The following is a 23,592-nucleotide window of genomic DNA, read 5'->3' on the forward strand; positions in this document are numbered from 1 at the left end:
TGTCCCTGGAAGAGCAGAGAGAAAAGACACTGCAATTCTGCCTAGCCTGTGCATGACAGCATTGCAAGGAATGGAGGGAAGACTCCTTGAGCCATCACTCCACTGTGCATCTGCATAAGGAACTAGCAGAATCAGGCTCAGAATGTTTGCATTTGAGAATGGGAGGTTTCTTGAATCTTTTAGACTATAAAAGAGCAATTAGAAAAATCCTTTCTATTTGAGGCAATTAAAAGCAACCTGTTAAAAACAAAAATGCTAACACAAATGTAATAGGCCAGAGGTTTCAAACTTTAGTCGATGCATGTCAGTAGAAGCTGGAGAATACTTCGCACCTCAGAAAAATCAGAATACCTGAGATTAATGCAGCTAAGTACTGTACTTGGTTGTTTGAATAGGGATTCAGGTATCTAATTTCAGGCATACAAATTGGACAGTTTTGACCACAGATTAATAAACCATCTCTGAGAATAATTTGGCATCCTCACATAAATAGACACATACGTGTGCATGCACATAAGCTTTTGGTTTAGGCCTTTTTCCTCTCCCTCCACATCCCCACCCAATGATTATTTCTCTTCTGAATTGAACTACAATTTCCTTTTGTGCTTCCAAATTATACATTCTAACCACTGAGGCACAAAATGTTATGCAGGCACAATTTAGCTGGGTATGGATTATTGTCAAGAGATCAAATTATGTGCAAGCACTGAGAAATTTAGCTTCCTACCCACAATGCAATAGCCATATTGTCAAGAGGAGGAATATAAGCAGCATTGTAATTTAAATCCCACTACCTTTCAAGTTAATGGCAAAACACCTCGTGATTTCACTAGTTCAGGATTGGGCTCTTTGTTATTAATAGATGCAGTTAGAATGGAATGTTGGATATTGCAGACAAAAATATTCCCCATCCCAAAAGGTATTAAATTTGATACATATATTTGACAGGAATAGTGCACCAATCATGCAGTAGCAAATAATTTCATGCCTTGGACACACAGTGAGGTGAACACCTAATTTTTTTATTTAAACATAGCTTTTAGAAAATTAGAAAGAGTATGGATTCATTTTTTCCATGTGGTAATTTCTCTTTAGGGTTATCCAGAAGGGTCCACATGCAGCATAATCTGGGCATGTACAGCTGAAATAGATGCTGCTTGTTTCAGTGTAGACACTAAAGATCCAGAGGTGTAATAAAATATTTGAAGTGGGTTAAAATTAATACCAAAACTTATCTGAAGCCTTTGGAGCTGAAGGATAAAGGCTGGACAGGCAGGTAAAAGTGGCTTAGGAAATATCTATATAGCAGCCCCAGGAGTTCTTCTCTACCCCTCTTTGGAGCCGGGCTGGTCTGAGTAGGCGGCAGCATTAATCTTCTCCTCTAAGCCTGTGTAAGGATCATGGATTCTTCTTTCCCCACCATACAGTTAAGAAGGAAGCATGGATCTCTGCTACCCAGAACCAAAAATGGAGATAGCAGAGGTGGACATTTTCTCCTCCCTACCACACACTGCAGGCTGGAGCGTGGAGACATGTCTTCCCCCATCCTTTCATGTGGATATACCAAATGAAATGTGATCTATTTTTAAACCAGTCCCATAGTCCCTTGTCTTGACTGGGTTGAGACTAGCGTCTAAGAGCCTATTCATCTGCTATTTCCTGCTTATGGTCACCTATAGGAATTGCAGTGGGAGTCTGGCTGCACTGTAGCACAGAGGGGAAGTTATGTTTTTGAGAGTGAAGACTTGTCTACATACAAACTTGCACCAGTTTAATTAAATTGATTTAGTTAAACCAGTACAAAAACCACTGTGTGGACATGGTTTATTTCAGTTTAGCTGAAACCTGTCTCTAATCAACTGAAGTTAAACTGAAATAAACCACGCATAAACCAAAATAAGTGTCCAGATGGAGTTTAACTAGATCTCTTAAAATTCACGTCTAGTTAGATGTGTGCAACACTCCATGTATCAACAAGTTGTTTATGTGCAGCAGCAGGGGAGATATTTATATAATCCAAACATTGGCCAGACATCCCCAAACTAAGACTATTTTTCAAAGTAAAAATAATGAACCAAAAATACACTGCCCCAGAACAGCACCAGCTGCTAGATGCCAGGCATGGAGCAAGGCAGCCAAGCATGCTGTGGCCTGCAGCCCAGGCAACATGCCAAAAGAATAAGGAAATTTGGGGTACTGATCTTTAATGCAGTGCACAAAGCCACTGCTTGTGACTTGTGATATTTCTTATCAGCCTTCTTCTTTATTGACTCCTTTAATTAAACAAATCAGAACCTACACTTTCCTAAGGCCAGTAAAAGGTTGCTATTTTGTTTTTCTTGTTTATGCATTCTAGTTTGAAAACTCACTGACTCTCCGTAAGGGAATGAGAGGGTCATATCCCAAGAGCATTTACTGTTCATCTACTGACTCTTGTTTTAAAATGTAAAAATCTTACTTTATCAAAGGTAATGATTTTGGGGCTTGGCTCACATACTGCACAGTAGCAGGTCAAGGTGAAATTCATAATTGGAGAAATTTCCTTTTTCTTAGGGCCATATTTCTCTCTTCCAGTAAATGTGGGGTTTTTTTTAAAGTGTTCAGAATGTATGTATTTGCTTCTAAGATTTTTTTCTTTAACTACAAAAGTCAGGTTATACCGGAGGCAGTGTATGAAAGCAGACAGCACACATCAAATGCATGCAAGAAATTTTAGTTTTCACAGATTTACAGTTCAAATTTAACAAGGCAGACTTAAAATAGAGTAACTACATATCAAACAGCCATAATGAAATAAAAGATAAAACACTTTAGTATCTATGATTCACTATGTTCATACAAATAATTTTAAAACATTAGCTATTAAAAGCTTTCCAGCTGGCTTCTCACTCTGCAGAAAATTTTGTTCTGTTTAACTTTATAGCAGAATCATTTGAAATTGCTAAATGCAAACAGTATATGTGCACACTATGTAAGTAAAAAGAAAAGGAGTACTTGTGGCACCTTAGAGACTAACCAATAGTAAAATCCAGCCACGAGGAAGTTTGTGTGGAAGGTTGGTTCTTTATGAGAGTATCCATTTTTGAGAGCTCATTCTTAATCTTTCCCTGTTTGCTGTAGAGGATCTTGATCAGGTGATTCCGCAGTTTCTTTGAGAGCGTGAGGCACAAGCTGTCAGCATAGTCTGTGTGGTATGTAGATTGTAATGGATTTTTTACCTTCAGTCCTTTTGGTACGATGTCCATCTGTTTGCATTTGGAAAGGAAGATGATGTCTGTCTGTATCTGTACAAGTTTTTTCATGCAGTTGATAGATTTCCACTCCATACGGCTAAATGCAGTGCCTTGCATAATGACAGGTTTCAGAGGAACAGCCGTGTTAGTCTGTATTCGCAAAAAGAAAAGGAGTACTTGTGGCACCTTAGGTGCCACAAGTACTCCTTTTCTTTTTGCGAATACAGACTAACACGGCTGTTCCTCTGAAACCTGTCACTATGTAAGTAGCAAAGCTTCCCTTAAATACTCTTTCATTAGTCTTTATAACTTGTAAATCCATACAATAAATACCTGAGCCTGTGTTTGAAGACAGGCAGTAGGCATGAAATGCATCGCAAAAAGTGCTTGCTCACTTTTTATTTTCTTCTGGTCAGGAGAAGTAGGTTTGTAAAGACAGCTATCAGCCACTTGGTACCAGAATTCACCCATTAAGGAGAACATTTACATAAACTTTTCAATACTCAAACTCCTACAAATCTTATTTTTCTTCTAAAGAAAGAACTCTAACATATATACATTTTACTTTAGTGGTAACAAATAACCAGCACCAGCCTCACTCTTCATGTCAAGGTTGTCATCTTCTGGTTCTAAATAAAGAAGAATTTATTTCAGAATCTGATTTTATAGTGTAATCTGCATATTCCAACATATGTAACATGAAGGTTGGAAATAGTGTCCAGTTATCAGAAAGCAGCAGGCACAATACAACAGGATAAAGCTCGAGCTGATGCAACATGTAATGTCACCCCACAGGTTTTCAACAAATGTCTTTTGTTTATTTAATTCTCCAAGCCCTAGATCTAGTAGGCGTAGCACAAGCTGTTTGGTGTCAAGAAAAAGTGCTATCAGTAGTGGGAATTCTATGAATTGCAATTCTCTCAGTGAAGAGACCTGCAGTAAGAGGTTTAACTGTGGCAACCCTGATAATATTGCAATTTTAAAATCTGCAAAACTGGCACAAGCAGCGCTCTAAGAGTCCCACACACTTCCCCAAAACATCCCTAAATAATCTGATTGACACATTTAATATTTCTCGTTTTTGGCACTGCTACTGCCATTGTATCATTGACTTCAGTGGAGCTATGCTGATCTACAGCAGCTGAAAATCTAACCCATCACATTCACTGCAAAATGTGGATATATTAGATTAAAAAGAGGTTGATGGTGTAACTACGATTGCTAGGATAAGACATCTTCATTTTAATCAAACACCAGTATTTCATTCTGTGTTCTTCAAATGTACATGTACCATGCTCAAAGAGCTAAGTGCTGCATAGCAAAATTTGTGCTGAATGAGAACAATAGACTAGGAAAGGAGGAATTCCTCCTGCTTTGCATCACAGTTCATCAGTAAATACTATGTCATTGTCATCATACATCAGTATCAGTGGTACATTGATTCATCCAACTCATCACCTGAAGGCAGAACTGTTCACGGGTTGAGAAAAGATGACATAGTTTCCATGGGTTTCAGTTTGATTTTGTTTTGAAGAAAGGTCAGATATTTAAAGACTCATCCATTTGCACTGCCCATGAATTGGAAAGTTGCAAAAAATGATCATCATCCTTGTTCTGCAAGCAGTTGTCCATTGCAGACGATATTGGCTTCCAAAGGCCCTTAGCGGATACACCAAACCACACAGTTCTCTCCTAAGCAGAACCCTTACTCCTTCGCCACAAACACTTCATCTGGAGTTTGTTTATTCTCAGATTTTCATTTACTTTTATTCTAATAAGAGATGTCCTGGAAGCTGGAGTTCTTTATCCAGTGCCTCATGTTTATAATATTTGTCATTCAATGATTATACTATTAGCCTGGTGGTCTACGGGTAACATAATAATACTGCTCCCATATTCCCTTGCTTCCAATCCACCTGGGCTCTGAGCTCTGTGGAGGCACCACAGGAGAAGGAGTATTTCACATCCTCCTCCGAACTGCTCACCTCTGGCAGGCTGGAAGAGTAAGTTCACGTCTCCGGAGAAAAATGCATCTAGCCTTCCTTTGCACAGGGAACGCTGGTCACAATGTGAAGTTAAAATGGCAAAAACATATGAAGATCCCAAAAGGACACTCCTACCAAACCAAGGGCTAAATCTTGACTTTAGCATGAGCCCTGAGTAAGGCCCCGTGCATTGTTGCATTGCCTCTGGGTCTGCCCAAGAAGGTGACTGACTCAGAGTCACAGCCTGCCTCCGTATCTCCTCACTGCTCTTAGGAGGAAGTTTCCTGCACGAGGCCTATGCCCAGAGCAGCATACCTTCCCGACATACCAGCTATACTAACTAGTCCACTGGGGGTGGAGCCAAGGCTTCACTTGCTGTCTGCTGTGTTCTGCCCATCTACGCAGCAAGGGCGTAGCAGCTGCGGAGACACTCTCCTCCCAGCACTGCAGCCTTTCAGCTGCTGTCTTCGTTTGAATGCCTGAGTTTCTTCACAATGAATATTGAAGCAATGACCATAATAGGTACATTACTAAAGGGCTGTGCCCATTTTAATCACTCCGCAATAACTCTCTGAGTTCATTCCAAACCAGGTGGAATTCTACCTTCTATTTGATTGAAGATATTCTTAATCAGAAAATAGCAGTCTTTGGACGCAGCATTTAAAATTTCATGGGGGAGGCATTGTTTTTCATTCAGCTCAATGTGCCATGCTGGAACACCTGCTGGAAACCATTTGCAATTGCTGCCAAAGACATCAGCGGTGAAACTCTTAATTAGTTAAGTTATCCACTTTGTCCACATGTTCAAAACTTTAAAGCAAGCACAGACCTCAGCCATGTCCCTGCATATAGTCTCCCCCCCCCCTTTTTTTTTTTTTTTTGCATAATACAAAACCCCCAAAGCAATTTGGCAAGGCTGGTCGTCTCAGGTCAATACTAAAATAGCAGGGGCTGCAACAGTAAGTGGATTAACTTGCAAACCACCTGCCCCATTGTACCTGGTTCAAGCATCTGTCATTAGTCTCTCCCTTTGTGAGCACTAAATTCAGCCACACATTTTAAATTGAAAGACTTTTTTGCATCTCTTTGTCCACTGGTGGAAAAAGATCAAGGCATGGGCAAAGCATATATACTAACCCACTTTCTAGACCCTCACTAAAGAATGGCAGACTTCTCCCAGACAGTATAGATACTGATAAAGATTTGTCATTTTTTATTTGATGAGGTAGAGGCCCTGCTCTTTAAAACAAGAAAATTTCTCCTTCTCCAGTAACTTAGTCCCGGAGTTGTCCACACACTGACCTCTGGGGTTGATTTCTGAAACTGAAATGTCAAAAGGGGAAAGTGTATGTTGCTCTCCAGCTATCAGAAGGGATAATGAACTTTGCTAAAACTGATGTTGGCATGAAAGATGATCCCTTTGCTGTGCTGCTGTTCTACCAAAAGCATTTCATCAACACTTGCTGCTCTGATCATTTTGATTTGATAACCAGCACCTCTTCTGAAAAGGTTTTCCATTCGGCAGGTGAAGTAGCAGTGACCAAAGAATTAAACATTTCAGTCTATGGATGTGGTTCTATCAGAAATGCAGACGCGTGAGATTCATTTCCCCCTCTTCTCCACATAGCACATTTTTATTTTGATCTTTTGCATTGCAATTCCATGCTTTCATGTCTTGTCAAATGTTGGCATCTATAGCCTTTGATGGTGGATGGTGATGTTGGCAGTTCATTTTAGTATTTATAGCCTTAATGCAGAAGGAATCTACTGCTCTTCTAAACAGAAACTAGTGCAAGCCATTCTGATCTTTGTTCTCTAGGCTGTATCATGAAGACTCTTCATATAAAATTGTTTGTTATTTTTGTCCCTAAAATATAAATAGCCCAAAGAGTTTCAAATACTGAACTCCAGAGAGGAATCCAAACTAAATATCTAGAGTTTTTTGGGATACACATCAAATACTGTAGTATTTGCAAAAGTATCTATTTTTTTTGTATAATGTAATGACCGTGCCAGAAAAGTTAAAGCTAAGTATATGTGGTGCCCTTATAGTCATGGTCAAGTTTAAAGGTTCATTTTGGTTCAGACAGGAACCTGAAAGTTTGAATGAGTGGACTATCCAAATCTTTTTGGTCTGCAAAATGGGGCTGTAAATCTCACAAGAATAAGGCTTTCTAATGAGATTTCTATGAGACCCCACTTATGTTCAGGCTTAATATACTACACTTGCAGCTTTTGTTCTGATGCTTTGGTGCTTCCAGTCCTGACAGAGGCATGTAAACGTGAGAAAAACAATTAGGATAAAGTTATCAAAACATTTCCAAACAACAAAAATGTTGAGAAACAGTCAAGTTCATTGTTGTATCCTTAACTCATCAATTGGGGGAGGGGGAATGACACAAATGGAGTCCTTCTGTTAACCTGTGGTAAGACAGTTCTCAGCCCTAGCATCTCGCTCTTTAGCAGGAACTATGTCCACTGGGTTTGTAGCAGTCAGCCTGTAAGGAAAGGAATCTTTGCATCTCTGAACAATGGCCACTCTCTTCCAAGTAAGGATCAGCCTTCATCACCAGACCTGTCTAGAGAATGTTAGATGTCTCCTGGGGCTTTCAATGGAATGAAAATTGTAAAGTGTCCTCATGACCTAGCCAAAGATGGGGAGAACCACTTGGCACAGAAATCTTTCTTGGTTGGTTATCAGAGAATGAGGGCTGCTTCTTCTTCGAGTAGTTTCCCTGTGGGTGCTCCATTCTTGGTGTGCATGCTCCCCACGCACCTGGGATTAGAGACTTTCATTAGCAGTGTCCATTCAGCCCAGGCTTGTGCCATTGGCATCCCCGTGCGCTGCACCGATGCTATATCAAGCTGCGCAGGCAAACCACTCCCTCAATTCCTTCTCAAGTGCCTCGGACCAAGACAGACCTAGTGTGTCTGCTTCTTGCCTGCCGCACAAGTTTTGGAGCTTCTTGTTAGTTAGCTAGTTAATTTAGTATTTGGGTTTTTTAAAAGCTTTTCTAGTTATAGAGGGACCAAAAGAGACCTGGACCTCCTGGGGAGGAAGGCCTACCCATTGGCTACAGTGCACTTTCATATTGCAAATTACCAAGTGTTGATGGCCAAGTACGACTTTATCAACTACATGAAATTTGGGTTGTTTATTGAGTACCTTCCCCCAAATTCTCCCTGTGAAGGACATGCCCAGTTCACCAGGGTTCAAATGCTGCCAGTCAGTGACAAATATTTGAAGTGTGTTTGCTGACTGAGCTAATCACATGTGCTGCAGAAGTGCAACTTTGGCCCAGCTCTGAAATCTAGGGCTCGGAAGAACCAGGAAGTCAAACTTCGACTACTCATGAGGGAGTGTTCCATCTGCCCCACTTCAGAACCAGGTCAGGACCTCCCTGGACATCAGTTTCCAGGAACCTTCAATGCACCTTGGTGCAACATTCTCAGAGGCGAAATCCTCAGAGAACCCAAAAGCCTCTCAGAAGAGAAGATCTATTTCCCCTCCCAGTAATTTCCCCCTCAAAAAGACTTCAGTCTCCAGCCAGATCTATGGCCTCTGACAGGTCTGCCTTGAGGCTCAGTACCATAGGTGGGAAAGGTTCCTTCGGTATAAGGGACATGGGAAAATGCCATGGCTCTAAGACTAAACAGGGGTCTGGGAAGACCCTGGTACCATCAGCTGAGGACTGTACCAAACATAGAGGATTGATACCATCATCTTGAACTCCACTCCCTGTGCCCTTAACAAGTGTCATGGTACCATGTAAGCCTTTAACTTCATTGGCTCCAGCCTCAAAGCACTCTACGGCTCTGGTACCATCAAATAAGGATAAACACTCAGTACCGCAACATTCTTGGTAACACAGAACTTCCAATACCAGTATCTTCATTGTCAGCAGGTACCAAGAACCTCTTGGTCTCTGGAACCCTTCACCTCCCTGGCGCTGTCTCCCACTTATTCTCTGGGAGCTCCTCCATTAGAAGAAGAGGCTGATAGTGATGATGACTTTCCCTCTGCTTCTTCCATTTCAGTGCAGGGTTCTCCAGTACACCCTTACACTAGCCCCCCCCCATCCCAAAGGAGAAGGGAAGATGCTCTGGGACCTCAATATTCCTTGAAGGAGCAACCCTGGATGCCACCCCCTCCCATGTATGGGCCTCAATGGTCATAATGGGCAGGCGATTGTTGGCAATTCTCTAGGAACACCCAAGCTTCCCCTTCCCATCAACAGGAGGAAACATCTGAGGAGCAGGAGTCCCTGGCAGACAAAGAAGCCATGCCTCAGACCCCATCTCATCCTCTTTGATGGATGACACCCTGATACCTTCCCCCAACCTATAACTGATTTTGGCCAGTTCTAGGATCTTGTTAAGCAGATGGCAGACTCTCTGCAGAGACCCCTCAAGGAGTTCAGGGAACCCCAAAACAAGCTACTGGATGTTTAGCACTCTGTGACGTCACCTAAAGTTGCCTCCACATTAATGAAGCTCTACTGGAACCCACTAGAACCATCTGGCAAACCCCAGCTACAGTGACACCCACTCATAAGAGGGTGACATAAAATATTATGTCCAAGGACTCTGCCTTCCTCTTCTTCCACCCACTTCCCAATTCTCTGGGTGTTGATGTGGTGAATGAGCGGAGCAAACAACACCATTATAAATCCACCCCATATGACAGAGACCAAAAGTGCCTGGACCTCCTGGGGAGGAAGGCCTACCCATTGGCTACAGTGCAATTTCATATTGCAAATTACCAAGTGTTGATGGCCAAGTACGACTTTATCAACTACATGAAATTTGGGTTGTTTATTGAGTACCTTCCCCCAAATCAAAGGGAACAATTCCAGGCCACTATTGCTGAGGGACAGTTGCTGGCAAGAACATGCTGTTTGCAGTTTGCAGACAGTGCTCCATGCTGCCGACACCACAGCCCTTGTCATCTCTATGGTGGTGGTGACGTGCAGGGCATCCGGGCTGCACTTGTCTGGCTTCCCCAGGAAGTTCATAATATGGTTGAGGCTCTCCCATTTGATGGACGGAAGTTGTTTGCAAAGAACATTGAGGAGTCGTTATGTATCTTTAAAGATTCCAGGGCCACGTTATGCTCATTAGGCACCTATACATCTGCAAACAAACAGAAGTTTGGCAGATCACAAACAGCTCAGAGATCCCACCCTATACAATTCTCTGGATTCAACCCCCCCCCTCCTCAGGAGGAGGCACAGATTCCAGAGAAAGAGACCCTCTAACCCATCTGATGTGGCTCAGCCACCAGGCATCGTCATCAAAACACCAGTTTTGACAGGATAGTCTAGGGTTTGAATTCCCACCACTCGTTAGCCTGCCAGGTTCAGTGTTTTTCCCACCTTCTCCCATTTGGAAAATGACTCTCACACTCCCATGCATTCTGGAAGCAGACACCTCAAACAAATGGGTGTTGGAAGTAATATCAGGTGACACCGTCCATTTATCTCTCTCTCTCCCTCCTCCTCATTCCCTTCCCCATCCCTCTTTAGGGACCCATCTCATGAGCCATTGCTAAGGCAAGAAGTAAACATCCTTCTTCATTTAGGAGCAATAGAACCAGTACCTGCTCAATACAGGGGAAAGTGCTTCTATTCAAACTGAAAAGGAGTACTTGTGGCACCTTAGAGACTAACCAATTTATTTGAGCATGAGCTTTCGTGAGCCACAGCTCACTTCATCAGATGAAGTGAGCTGTGGCTCACGAAAGCTCATGCTCAAATAAATTGGTTAGTCTCTAAGGTGCCACAAGTACTCCTTTTCTTTTTGCGAATACAGACTAACACGGCTGTTCCTCTGAAACCTATTCAAACTATTTCCTCATATCAAAGAACGGAGGGTGGAGACAAATTCTAGATCTGAGACTCCTAAACAGATTTGTGAGACCCCATAAATTCAGGATGGTGACCCTGGCAGCTATAATTCCTTCTCTAGATTCAGGGGCTTGGTTTCTAGCCCTCGACCTCCAGGATATGTATTTCCATATAGCAATGCACCCACCTCACAAGAGATTCCTCTGATTTGTGTTAGGCCAGGATAGTTTCCAGTATCAAGTGCTTCTTCACAGCTCAGAGAGTATTCTGAAAGATTCTGTTAGTAGTGGCTGCTTACCCGTGTTGCCAGACTATAGTGGTAGTCCCATACCTCGACAATTGGCTACTTGAATTGATCCTACCAAGAAGTGTTGTCTGCCACAAGGACAGTGTTTTCTCTGTTTTTGGACCTGGGCCTCCAGCTGAATGTAGAAAAATCCACACTAACACCTGTTGAATATACAATTCACAGGAGTGTGTCTGGATTCTCTGGTATCCAGGGCATCCCTTCCCCTGGACGGGTTCCAGACATTACTGAGCCTCATCAAAATAACTCAAGACAGTCCCCAGACCTCAGTCAGAAACTGCCTTCAGTGACTGGGTCACGTGGCCTCTTATACTTTTGTGACAGAGCATGCAGTTACACCTCTGCTGTTTCCAGGGGTGGCTCAGAATGGTTCGCTAACCAGACACACACATTCTAGACAACCAAGTGTCAGTTCCTCAGGGGGTGAAGCATTCCCTAGACTAGTGGGAGATTCATTGCAATGTAGGGGCAGGGGTCCCCTTCCTCCAACCAGCCCCAACAGTGACTGTAACCACAGATGTATCTCTGTTGGGCTGGAGGGGGCACCTAGGCTCTCTAGGGCAGGTGATCACCTCAATAGACCATCCTCCATGTCAACCTCCTGGAGCTCAGAGTGGTAAGAAATGCCTGTCATCAGTTCCTTACTCTCATCAGACACAGATCTATCAAAATCATGACAGACAATGTGGCCTGCATGTTTTATATCAATCGTCAAGGAAGGGCAAGAGCCCCTTCCCTCTGCGCCAAAGCAATCAAGTTGTGGAGTTGGTGCATAAGGCATCAGATAAGGATCTCAACAATGTATCTGCCCAGCATACAGAATGTCATGGCCGACTCATTCAGCAGGTGCTTCTCCCAAGAATACAACTGGGAGTTGGATTCTTGGGTTCTACCCAAAACCTTTCAGACTTGAGGGTTTCTAGAAGTAGAGCTTTTTGCTACAATTGCAAACAAAAAATGTCACCTGTTTTGTTCAAGGGGAGCTTTAGGTCACAGTTCACAGGGGATGCCTTCCTCCTGCCTTGGATGGACAGAATGTTTTATGCCTTCCCTATGATGCCTCTCATCCTCAAGGTGATAAACAAGATCAAGCAGTGCAAGGCCAGAGTCTTTCTAATAGCCCTTGCGTGGTCATGGCAAGCGTTCCCTTACCTGGCTTTCTAGCCTCCAGTAGATATTCCAACACATACTATTAAATAATAGAAAAGTTTCTACCAGGACTACTTACCTCCAGAATCAGACCAGATTTGGCCACTAGTGCAAACTCCACAATGCTGCACCTGAATCTGCCCCACTTCCTCTCATTCTGGAGTACCTACTACAGCTTAAGAAGTCAAGACTGTCCCTCAATTCCATCAAAGTTCACCTGGCAACCATAACAGCCTTTCATACTACTGTTAAAGGTTTCTCTCTGTTTGTTCTCTCCTCCCCCCCCCCCAAACCCCCCCCCCACACACAACCGCAAGATTTCTGAAAAGCTCAGTCAATCTCATCCTACAGATAAGGGTTCCCACTCCTGCTTTGGACCTGAATTTTGTTCTCAAAAGCCTCACGAAGCCCAGGTTTGAACCAATGGTGACTTGCTTCCTGTTGAATTTATCAAGGAAAACCGCTTTCCTAGCGGTGATTACCTCAACCGGCAGAGTTGGAGAGATTGGGGCTTTAATGTCAGACCCCCATTCACAACATTTCACAAAGATAAGGTGTCCCTATGGTTTTCTCCCTAAAGGTCCCCAGTTTTCTCCCTAAAGTGACTTTGAATTTCACCTGAATGAGATAATATACCTGCTGGTTTTCTTCTCAAAACTGCATACTTCCAACCAGGAGACCGTTATCCACACTCTAGATGTCAGAAGGGTGTTATCCGACTGTCTGGTTAGAACTAAACCATTTTGTAAATCCAATAGACTTTTCTTTTGATTGTAGACGGATCTAAGGATTCCGCCATTTCTACCCAGGAACTCTAAATGGATTTCCAAGTGAAAGCCACCAGGCTGTCGAAATTCCACCCCCATCAGCATTTTGGCACACTTGACTAGAACACAATCTACATCTCTGGCTCTCCTTAAAAATGTTCCATTCCAGAAATCTGCAGGGCCACTACATGGTCTTCATTACATACTCAGTGGTGGCAGATGACAGAACAAGGAGCAATGGTCTCAAGTTGCAGTGGGGGAGGTCTAGGTTGGATATTAGGAAAAACTATTTCACTAGGAGGGTGGTGAAGCACTGGAATGCGTTACCTAGGGAGGTGGTGGAACCTCCATCCTTAGAGGTTTTTAAGGTCAGGCTTGACAAAGCCCTGGCTGGGATGATCTAGTTGGGGTTGGTCCTGCTTTGAGCAGGAGGTTGGACTAGATGACCTCCTGAGGTCTCTTCCAACCCTGATTGTCGATGATTCTGTGATCTCCTATCGAGCATGCATGGGGTGCACCGACACCATGGAGAACTTATAGGGACAAACATCTTGAAGAATCACAGTTACTGCACAGCGTGAGTAACCTCTTCTTTGAAAGTTTTAAAGACTTACTTGATTTACCTGAGAGACTGCGAAGAATCCAAAGGTTCAGCTTCCAATGGAAATTTTGTACAAGTTTCAGTCAGGTGTAAACTTTGTGGTTGAGTTATTAACCCCCGAACACAGGGAATGGAAATTTTTGTGAGACACGCCTTTCATAAAGAGGCATGAAAGCATTATACGACACTGAAAACAGGCCATACAAATGCCAGACTACAGTGATAGTCCCATACCTTTCTGAGTATGTAGTGATTATGCACTCAGATACAGATCCTCAGTTTGCATAAGTCAGAATAGTTCCACTGAAGTCAGTGGAACTAATGCTAACTTATACTAGTTGAGCATCAGGGAGGGGGGGAGGAATAGCTCAGTGATTTGAACATTGGCCTGCTAAACCCAAGGTTATGAGTTCAATCCTTGAGGGGGCTATTTAGGGAACTGGGGCAAAAATTGGGGATTGGTCCTGCTTTGAGCAAGGTGCTGGACTAGATGACCTCCTGAGGTCCCTTCCAACCCTGATATTCTATGATTCTATGATCTGGCCTCAACTGTTCAAAAAAAATGTCATATTAAAGGAATATAAAAAATTAATATTTTAAATTTACCCCGGGCATAGGGTCCACACAAGGCCTATGCTTGAGTCCTATGTTGAACTTCACTCTATATGCATTGTATGCCTGTATTTATTCGATTCAGTCCTGTCAGGGGGCTAAATACATCTTTGTCTTGTTCAGTGGATAGTGATCCCAGAACAAACATTGTTAATGGGGCTTAATAAAGTGGGAACCAAAACTAAAGCCAAACAAAATCACATCTGTGCCCTCTTCAGAAATAAAAGTTTCATCACTGCTGATCACACTCAGTCAACAACTTTATTCAAATTAAAATAAAAGGAAAACTTTGCCCTCTATGATGTGCCACAGTATTATTCTGCTATCTGGGTTTCCAGATTTATTGTTCATAAAATTCAAACCCAGGAGAGTTAATCTGACGTGATAAACCTAATATAAAGCATAGCATTCTGTTAGGACAGCGTATACTATAGACAGCTCTGTTCACCATGCCTATTATTGACGTGGCTTGACATGTCCCATTGGAAGTCCCTGTTTTCAGTTGCTTATAAGTTTTCCAAACTTTAATCTTTTGAGCTGAATGTCTCTGTGCCTGATTTTTTAATTTCACCCAAAATTATTCTGCTGTTTTCAAGAATCAGGCTAAGGAAAAATATATTGTTTTATCCATGTTAAAAAATTCTGGTGACTTTTCCTTTGAAAAGCTCTAGCACTTCCATGCTACAAATTTGGCAGGGGTGGCCTATCTGTCAGGGATGAGCTTTTTGCTCCCCCTAGGAAAATCTACTCAAATTTTGCCATGTTGGAAACCTTGGGGTTTGGGGTACAGGAGTGGGCTCCAGGCTTGGGCAGGGGATTGGGGTCTAGGAGGGGATGAGGGCTCTGGCTGGGGGTGTGGGCTGTGGGGTGGGGCCAGGGGATGAGGGGTTTGAGGTCCAGGAGAGGTCTCCGGGCTGGGGGGGTGGGGATGAGGGGTTCAGAGTGTGGGAGGGGGCTCCGGGCTAGGGCAAAGGGCTAGGGTGTAGGAGGGGGTACAGGCTCTGGGCTGGGGGTGTGGGCTCGGGGGGGGGCAGAAATGAGGGTTTCAGGGTACAGGAGGGGGCTCTGGGCTGTGACAGGAGATTGGGGGGTGAGGCCTCCAGCTGGGGGTGCAGGCTCTGGGATGGGGCCAGGGATGAAGGGTTTGGGGTGCAGGACGGGGCTCTGGGCTGGGGCTGAGGAGTTCGGAGTGTGGGAGTGGAGAGAGCTGGAGCAGGGGGTTGGGTGTGGGAGGAGGTTTGGGGTGCAGGCTCTGGGAGGTGCTTACCTCAGGCAGCTCCCGGGAAGTGGCGACATGTCCCTCTTGCTCGTAGGTGCAGAGATGGCCAGGGGCCTCTGTGCGCCGCACCTGTCTGCAGAGATGGCCAATGGGAGCTGCGGAGTTGGCGTTCGGGGCAGAGCCTGCACCGTGGGCAGGAGCAGCGCATGGAACCCCCTGAACCTAGGAGCCAGAGGGACATGCCGGCTGCTTCCGGGAGCTGCATGGAGCTGGCCGCTGCAGCCAACCGGACTTCTAGCGGCCCGGTCAGCTGTGCTGACCAGAGCCACCAGGGTCCCTTTTCGACTAGGTGTTCCAGTCGAAAACTGGAAGCCTGGCAACCCTACTTTATGTACTCACAAGTGATTGATGGAGATTATGTTTGACCCATATTGCTGTGCGTGTTTTGTTTTGTTTTTTTTTTGAAAGCTAGTCTTCAGCTGGCTGTATAAAGTGCAGTTTTTGTGTAATGTACATTTTACAGAAACATGTACATTTTTCAAATAATGTACTACTCTTTAATGTATACTTAATCAGTTCTGTGGTTAGATAATATATGTATGCCTACTGATTTAGGAAAAATTTCTCCTTCATTACACACTTAGACTCATAAGTAGAATGTATTTACTGTGATAAATGCCATGGTAATGATCTTACCAAGCATGTGTGCAGGCTCCTATTTTCTAAAACAAATAAGTAACTTATTTCTCAGAATGAATTGTGCCAAAAAGGTATTTATGCTCTTCTCTGATGTAACCCGTGTGTTCCAACAGCTCCTGGACAATGTGCTCAGGTCCTAAGTACTTGCTTTACGAAATGGAAGGAGAAACATTTTTAGAAGGATGTGATCTCATTTATTTTCAGAATGATGATGATTTTAGTCAAATGCTAGGTGAACAGGTGTCTAGCCATAAGTGGATCAGACTTGATATTAAAGGTACATTTATAAATAGTTTAGAAAGGGTTCATAAATGGTTTATAGGTTCTATAAGCATGTTACAGACAGGAGTAGCATGTTGTAAGAATTGACTATCCATTTATTAAAATATCTATTTTAACCATTTATTAACCCTTTGTAATCTAGTTATAAATGTGTCCTTAATATAAAGTGTGACCCATGTCAGCATTTTAATATGCTCGTCATGATTTTTGGGCGCATCACGAAAAACACAACCACAGTTGGCAATAGTTGACACTCTTGTTGGCAGTCTCAGTGAAGAAGCCGAAGATGGAATGCATATAAAGTTTGGAGCACCCTCAAAAATTAAGGAAACAATGCCAATCTTTATACCAGCTGAGACTCTGGCCAGTAAATCTACGTCAGTCTTTATGCAGTACTTTGGCTTATGCTGTACTTGTTTTGTGAATAAAATAGTCTCCGGTTCTGTCAATCCACAATTTTTAAATACATTTTTAAACAATTAAAAGGAGCTGGTAGTGTCATGTAATTGTAGATTTCACTCATGCAAACAATGGCTCTAGAAGTGGCTTCAGTGCAGAATCTTAACTTAACTCAATTTTCTTGTTTCCCTTTACAGTATGTTCACCAGATCCCTAGTCAAAAAAAGAAAACTTCCTACTGTTTTCAAACCCATAAAAATGTTGGGTTTAGTCAAAGTGGACAGAAACACAAGCTTATTTTGGTATTGTTTTATATTTTTTAATTTTAATCTGTTCTGGAATTTTATTTTTTATTTTTTTTGTTAAATAATGGGCCAAAAAACCTTTTTGTCTTGTAGGAAAATTGTATACAGCTCTATCTAGTCCTCTCTTTTTAAAAATATACATGTCTGTTTAAAAGGAAAAGACCGGTGCAAATGTCGGCAAATTAGGATTACAAAATTTCAATATGTGGCAATGCAAGTGGTACTCTGACCACTGTTCCTTTCAGTTGTGCTCCCAATACTGTTGGGAAACAGTGAGCAAGCACAGGTTCTTGGAAAGTAGCATCCTTTTCTTTTCAAACACATTACTAGAGTTTTACCATTCAATGTCTTTTTTCATAATACTGAATATTCCTCAGTGAATAATATAAACAATTCCGCAATGTGGGTTACAGGCATCATTCCATACAGGCCTGTGTTGCAAAACCTGAAGCAAAGACTGCCAGTTGTTCTGTTGTACCTACCAAGAAAGTATTGATCAACTAGCATAGAACATCAAATATCTCAGACTTATGGCACTGTAGTTTGTTTCATTTCCAAATTTTAAAAGCAAAGACACTTGAAGGAAAGAAAAAATCTGTTGTAGAACATGATATAAATATCTAGGTAGACAGAGAGAGTATTTTTTATCCAAAGTGCAATTGCAAGGACAAAGTAGGAGGAAGCTAATGCTTTTTAAAACAAGAGGGAGCCCTGTAAAAGAGGATTGAGAGCCTGATCTAGCTCCCTTTGAAGTCAACCTTTTCATCAACTTTGCTGGGAACTGTATCAGGCCCTGAGCGAGTATGTGAATGGAAATATCGTCTAGTTTTGGAAAAAGTCCTCATATCAAATCAGAAAATAAGGCAGCAGCTTTGGGAATTTTAGGGAATGGATGATGAATTATGCTTTCTTGCCAAGCTAAAACTTTACTGCATAGCTTATTGAATATTTTCTCACAGGAAAAAAACTCCATTCTGCTTTATAACAGACAGCATGACCTTTGAAGATAAAAAGTAAATTACATTAAACTTTTGGCAAAAATACATTGCAGATTTTATCCTTTATTTGGATTCTTATATGTTATTGAAGAGAACTTATTGTGGAATTCAGTACAGCCAAGTATCTTAATAATGCAAATATATGCCTCAGTACAAATTAATGTCCCCAGTGCCCATTTTGGTTATTAATGCAATTCATTATCTGACTTCTCAGTATTCTGCTGCAACATACTTTAAAAGCTTCTCTCAATAATACAGTTTTTTCTCTTGAATAATCTTGGTTGTGTCTAACTCTTCAAACTCATTTGCAAAATAAACAAACAAAAGCTTCCAGCTCAGAAAAGTTTGGTCTCCTGTGTCGTAATGCCACATCATTCCACAGATATGGAAAGCATGATTTCCTTCTCTTTTTCCCCCCTGCTATTTCCTGGTATCTTTGATGCTGATCGATCCATTTAGAGAACATGCCAATGCATTTTATGTTGGTTTGTCGTAACAAGAAAAAACTGATTTTCTGCACCAAGAGGGTTGCTTTAAATGCCAGAGAGTAATCATTTGCTTTCAATTCCTTCCATTTTGTTTTGATTTAGAGTTAAGTTTTTCAGGAGATTGCAAGCTCTTCTGGGCAGGGTCTGTGTCTTCCTGTGTGTTTGGACAGCACCCAGCATGTTGTGATTTGCTAGCAAAATGCAAATAAATAAATTGTAGTGGCGGTTGTAGGAAATCTATGTTCATGGTTATTCTCCTGATTTCTTTTCAGTTGATAAACTGTCAGTTGAAAACATGTACATGCTTGTTTCTTGTTTATTACACTGTTGTGCAAATAACACTTCCAGAGCTTTAAATAACAATAAAACAGCCCCTCTCATTCAAGGTGAACTTTAACAAATATTTGAAACCTTACAATGAAACATTGTTTTGGCAGGATGAAGCTGCTCCAGCTGACAAACAATATAAACAAGAGCCAGCCCAGGTCACTTATTCAACATCCGCTGTTTCCAGCACACAGGAGGTGTTGTACATCAATGGAAATGGGACCTACAGTTACCATAGTTACAGAGGGTTAGGAAGTGGGCTGCTAAATCTCAGCGATGCTTCTAGCAGTGGTGAGTTTCCTTACCAATGTTTCTGTATGTGTGTTTGTGGATGCATTTACCCCCCACAATACTGAAAACTAATCTAAAGGGTGCTGTATCTCTAGGCTCATATCAGTTACATGACTAGGGGCCCAGACTTGCTAACTGCTGGGCATACTGCTTAGTACTGTGTGTAGTCCCCTTGTGGCTTAAATGGGGCTATTCACAACAGGACAAGATCAAGCCCTAAGTCCGTAACAAAGCTGAGTACAAATATTGGGTCAGATCCTCCACTGATGTAAATAGGCACAGCTTCATGAGGATCTGATTTATTGTTATGTCTAGTTTGAAGTAAAGCAATTAGAGGTTGAAAAATACTATATTCTACCTTTCAAAACGTGTTTAATCCAACTCCTTTTCTGAATTCCTCTTACCAACAAGAACAATACACCATAGTTCAGAAACCAACACATGTAGTTGACAATCTGACTAACTATTGGCCTGAGTCCCATCTGCTGACTTTAGGAAATTAGAGAGATGAAGTGGGTAAGGTAATATCTTTTATTGGATCCACTTCTGTTGCTGAGAGAGACATGCTTTTGAACCATACAGAGCTCTTCCTCAGATCTTTAGGAAAGGTAATTGAGCAGGAAGTCCCAGATGACTGGAAAAAGGCTAATGTAGTGCCCATCTTTAAAAAAGGGAAGAAGGAGGATCCTGGGAACTACAGGCCAGTCAGCCTCACCTCAGTCCCTGGAAAAATCATGGAGCAGGTCCTCAAGGAATCAATTCTGAAGCACTTAGATGAGAGGAAAATGATCAGGAACAGTCAGCATGGATTCACCAAGGGCAAGTCATGCCTAACTAATTGCCTTCTATGATGAGATAACTGGCTCTGTGGATGAGGGGAAAGCACTGGACATGTTGTTCCTTGACTTTAGCAAAGCTTTTGACACGGTCTCCCACAGTATTCTTGCCAGCAAGTTAAAGAAGTATGGGCTGGATGAATGGACTGTTAGGTGGATAGAAAGTTGGCTAGATTGTCGGGCTCAATGGGTAGTGATCAATGGCTCCATGTCTTGTTGACAGCCAGTATCAAGTGGAGTGCCCCAAGGGTCGGTCCTTGGGCCGGTTTTGTTCAATATCTTCATTAATGATCTGGAGGATGGTGTGGATTGCACCCTCAGCAAGTTTGCAGATGACACTAAACTGGGAGGAGAGGTAGATACACTGGAGGGTAGGGATAGGATACAGAGGGACCTAGACAAATTGGAGGATTGGGCCAAAAGAAATCTGATGAGGTTCGACAAGTGCAGAGTCCTGCACTTAGGACGGAAGAATGCCATGCACTGCTACAGACTAGGGACCAAATGGCTCGGCAGCAGTTCTGCAGAAAAGGACCTAGGGGTTACAGTGGACGAGAAGCTGGATATGAGTCAACAGTGTACCCTTGTTTCCAAGAAGGCCAGTGGCATTTTGGGATGTATAAGTAGGGGCATTGCCAGCAGATCGAGGGACGTGATCGTTCCCCTCTATTCGACATTGGTGAGGCCTCATCTAGAGTACTGTGTCCAGTTTTGGGCCCCACACTACAAGAAGGATGTGGAAAAATTGGAAAGCATCCAGCAGCGGAGGGCAACAAAAATGATTAGGGGACTGGAACACCTGACTTATGAGGAGAGGCTGAGGGAACTGGGATTGTTTAGTCTGCAGAAGAGAAGAATGAGGGGGGATTTGATAGCTGCTTTCAACTACCTGAAAAGGGGTTCCAAAGAGGATGAATCTAGACTATTCTCAGTGGTAGCGGATGACAGAACAAGGAGTAATGGTCTCAAGTTGCAGTGGGGGAGGTTTAGGTTGGATATTAGGAAAAGCTTTTTCACGAGGAGGGTGGTGAAACACTGGAATGTGTTACCTAGGGAGGTGGTGGAATCTGCTTCCTTAGAAGTTTTTAAGGTCAGGCTTGACAAAGCTCTGGCTGGGATGATTATTTGGGGATTGGTCCTGCTTTGAGCAGGGGGTTGGACTAGATGACCTCCTGAGGTCCCTTCCAACCCTGATATTCTATGATTCTATGATAGGTTGTAGCAAGGCAGTTCTGGCGCTTTCTTGATTCCTTATTTTCCTTGATTGCAGTCAATCTGATTATAGGCATTTATTTGGGGTAAAAACTTCACTGACTGCATTAGTTGATGGTCTCTTCCTGGTAATGGAAGAAGATAGTGTGCCTGTGATGATTAGATCTGTCACCAACGTTTGATACAATTGACTATGAGAGTTTGTTGGCTTGTTTGTGGGCATTAATTGAGGTAGATGGGGCTGCTCTGGAGTAGTGCTGTTCTTTCTAAAAGAGCCCAAAGGGAAGTTGTGAGCAATAGTTCCTCTCCTCCAATTGCTCTTTTTTGCAGGGAGCTGCACTGCTCTCTTTTAGCGTGTGCATGAGTATATTGGGAAGGGTTAGTGTTTGCCCTCTCTGCAGAAGAATTTTTGCTTGTTGATTATTTCTTTTATTGAAGAAATCTTCATTTTGAGAAAGCATTTACTTCTGAATTCAATAATCCCCATCAGACATTTTTGCCTTGTTTACAAATGTTCTGACAGTGTAAAAACAAGCCCACACTTTAGTCAGGATGTGTATAGACACATACTGTCATCTGTATCTGCTACAAAATAAAGGCTTTTGCAAAAGCTGGATAAAAACTCATGGCTTGAATATCTATTTCTGGACATTTCCCTACAGTAATATAATTACTGTCTCCAATTAGCTCTCTTATCTAATAGTCAAATCGACATGTGTATTTTATATGACGTAGCTCATTTCATTATCGACATTTGTATTTTATATGACGTAATTCGTTTAATTTGGTTGCCTCCTGCCCTGTAAATTTCCTCCCTTCTCTGATCCCATCCGTCAAATCAAGGCATCCCCTGGCCCAATTACTCATGCCCCACTGCTCATTAGGGACCTGTCTATACCCTGCTGTGTGGTGCTTGCCTCCTCAGCCTGTGCTTCCACATGTCTAATGATAGAATCATAATTAGTTCCTTATACAAGTGTGTGTGGCGGGGGGGTGGGGGTGGGGGGAGCCATGAAACTGCTCAGCATAAAAGGCAAGGATGGGCAAGGAAAGAGACGATGGGGCTGCAGCAGCTTGAACAAGAGGCACCTCGGTTTTAAATAGGGAATTGGGGAGGGCAGAACAGGAAAGAAATTAGGCAGAAAGTGACAAATTCTCTTTCCCCACTTCAAACCCACAGAGTAAATCAGTTCAACTTCTTTTACATGGAGTCTGCAATAAAGTGTATGGCTTCTCCCTCTCTTTGGAAGCTTTCTGGGTTGGCAGAGACCCTGAAGCCCCTGTATGAGTCAGGCTGTCACGAAGAAGCAGAGAGAGGTATAGAAAGCAAGAAGCCTCCAAGCAGATTGCCCTTGGCTGTTTTACGTCCCTGAAGTCCACATGGATGAAAGGGGAACTGCAATTTTAGGAGGTTAAACCCTCCAGACTTTTAGGGGACACATTTCCCTACCATGCAACTGAATAGAAAAATTCTGCAGACTGACTGTACTCACTTGAAGTAGGTACAGATGTAATATACTCACATGTTAAAACCCATTTACACTGCCAGAACAGTATAAAGGGACCTTAGTATAAGGGACAATCTGTATTTACTTCCCTACATGGCAACAACCCTAAAATGGGAGCATGAGGCCCTATATTCATTGCAATAAACAATACTATTGGTATAGGTAGCACAGGTAGCAATGACCATAGTTAAGGTTTCCCCACACTTTTCATAAACACAAACCCTGTTTTCAGTTGTTCGCCAAACATAAACTGTCTGAGCAGAAATTTTCCATGTGAAGTGACCGCCTCAGGCTGAATTTTGTGGGGAAGTTTCAGCTAAAACAGTGCGCCCATTTCTGAGGAAAAGATCAGGGGGGAAATACATTGTTTTTCCCCTATTAAAAAAAATCTCAAGCTGTTTCAATGAGAAGCTCTAGCACCTCCATGCTTTGGAGCAGGGGCTTGAAGTTTGGCAAGTTGGGGGGTGTCATCCTGGTGTCAGGAATGTGCCTCTTGCCATCCCCATGAAAATGAACCCAGATTTGGCC

At 42.6% G+C, this 23,592-nt stretch overlaps 1 protein-coding gene across 5 annotated transcripts in view; it reads left to right on the plus strand.

Moving 5' to 3' along the window:
* The window catches only part of NOL4 (nucleolar protein 4), a 256,811-nt gene that overhangs the window by 223,480 nt on the left and 9,739 nt on the right, over window positions 1-23,592 (plus strand). For all 5 annotated transcript variants that reach the window (XM_048840572.2, XM_048840571.2, XM_048840573.2 and 2 more), the window contains one exon: window positions 19,328-19,508. In XM_048840572.2, coding sequence (XP_048696529.1) covers window positions 19,328-19,508 — 181 coding nt within the window. The remainder of the gene's footprint in view (window positions 1-19,327; window positions 19,509-23,592) is intronic.

This window comes from Caretta caretta, chromosome 2, assembly GCF_965140235.1.
Source record: "Caretta caretta isolate rCarCar2 chromosome 2, rCarCar1.hap1, whole genome shotgun sequence".
Classification (NCBI taxonomy): Eukaryota; Metazoa; Chordata; order Testudines; family Cheloniidae; genus Caretta; species Caretta caretta.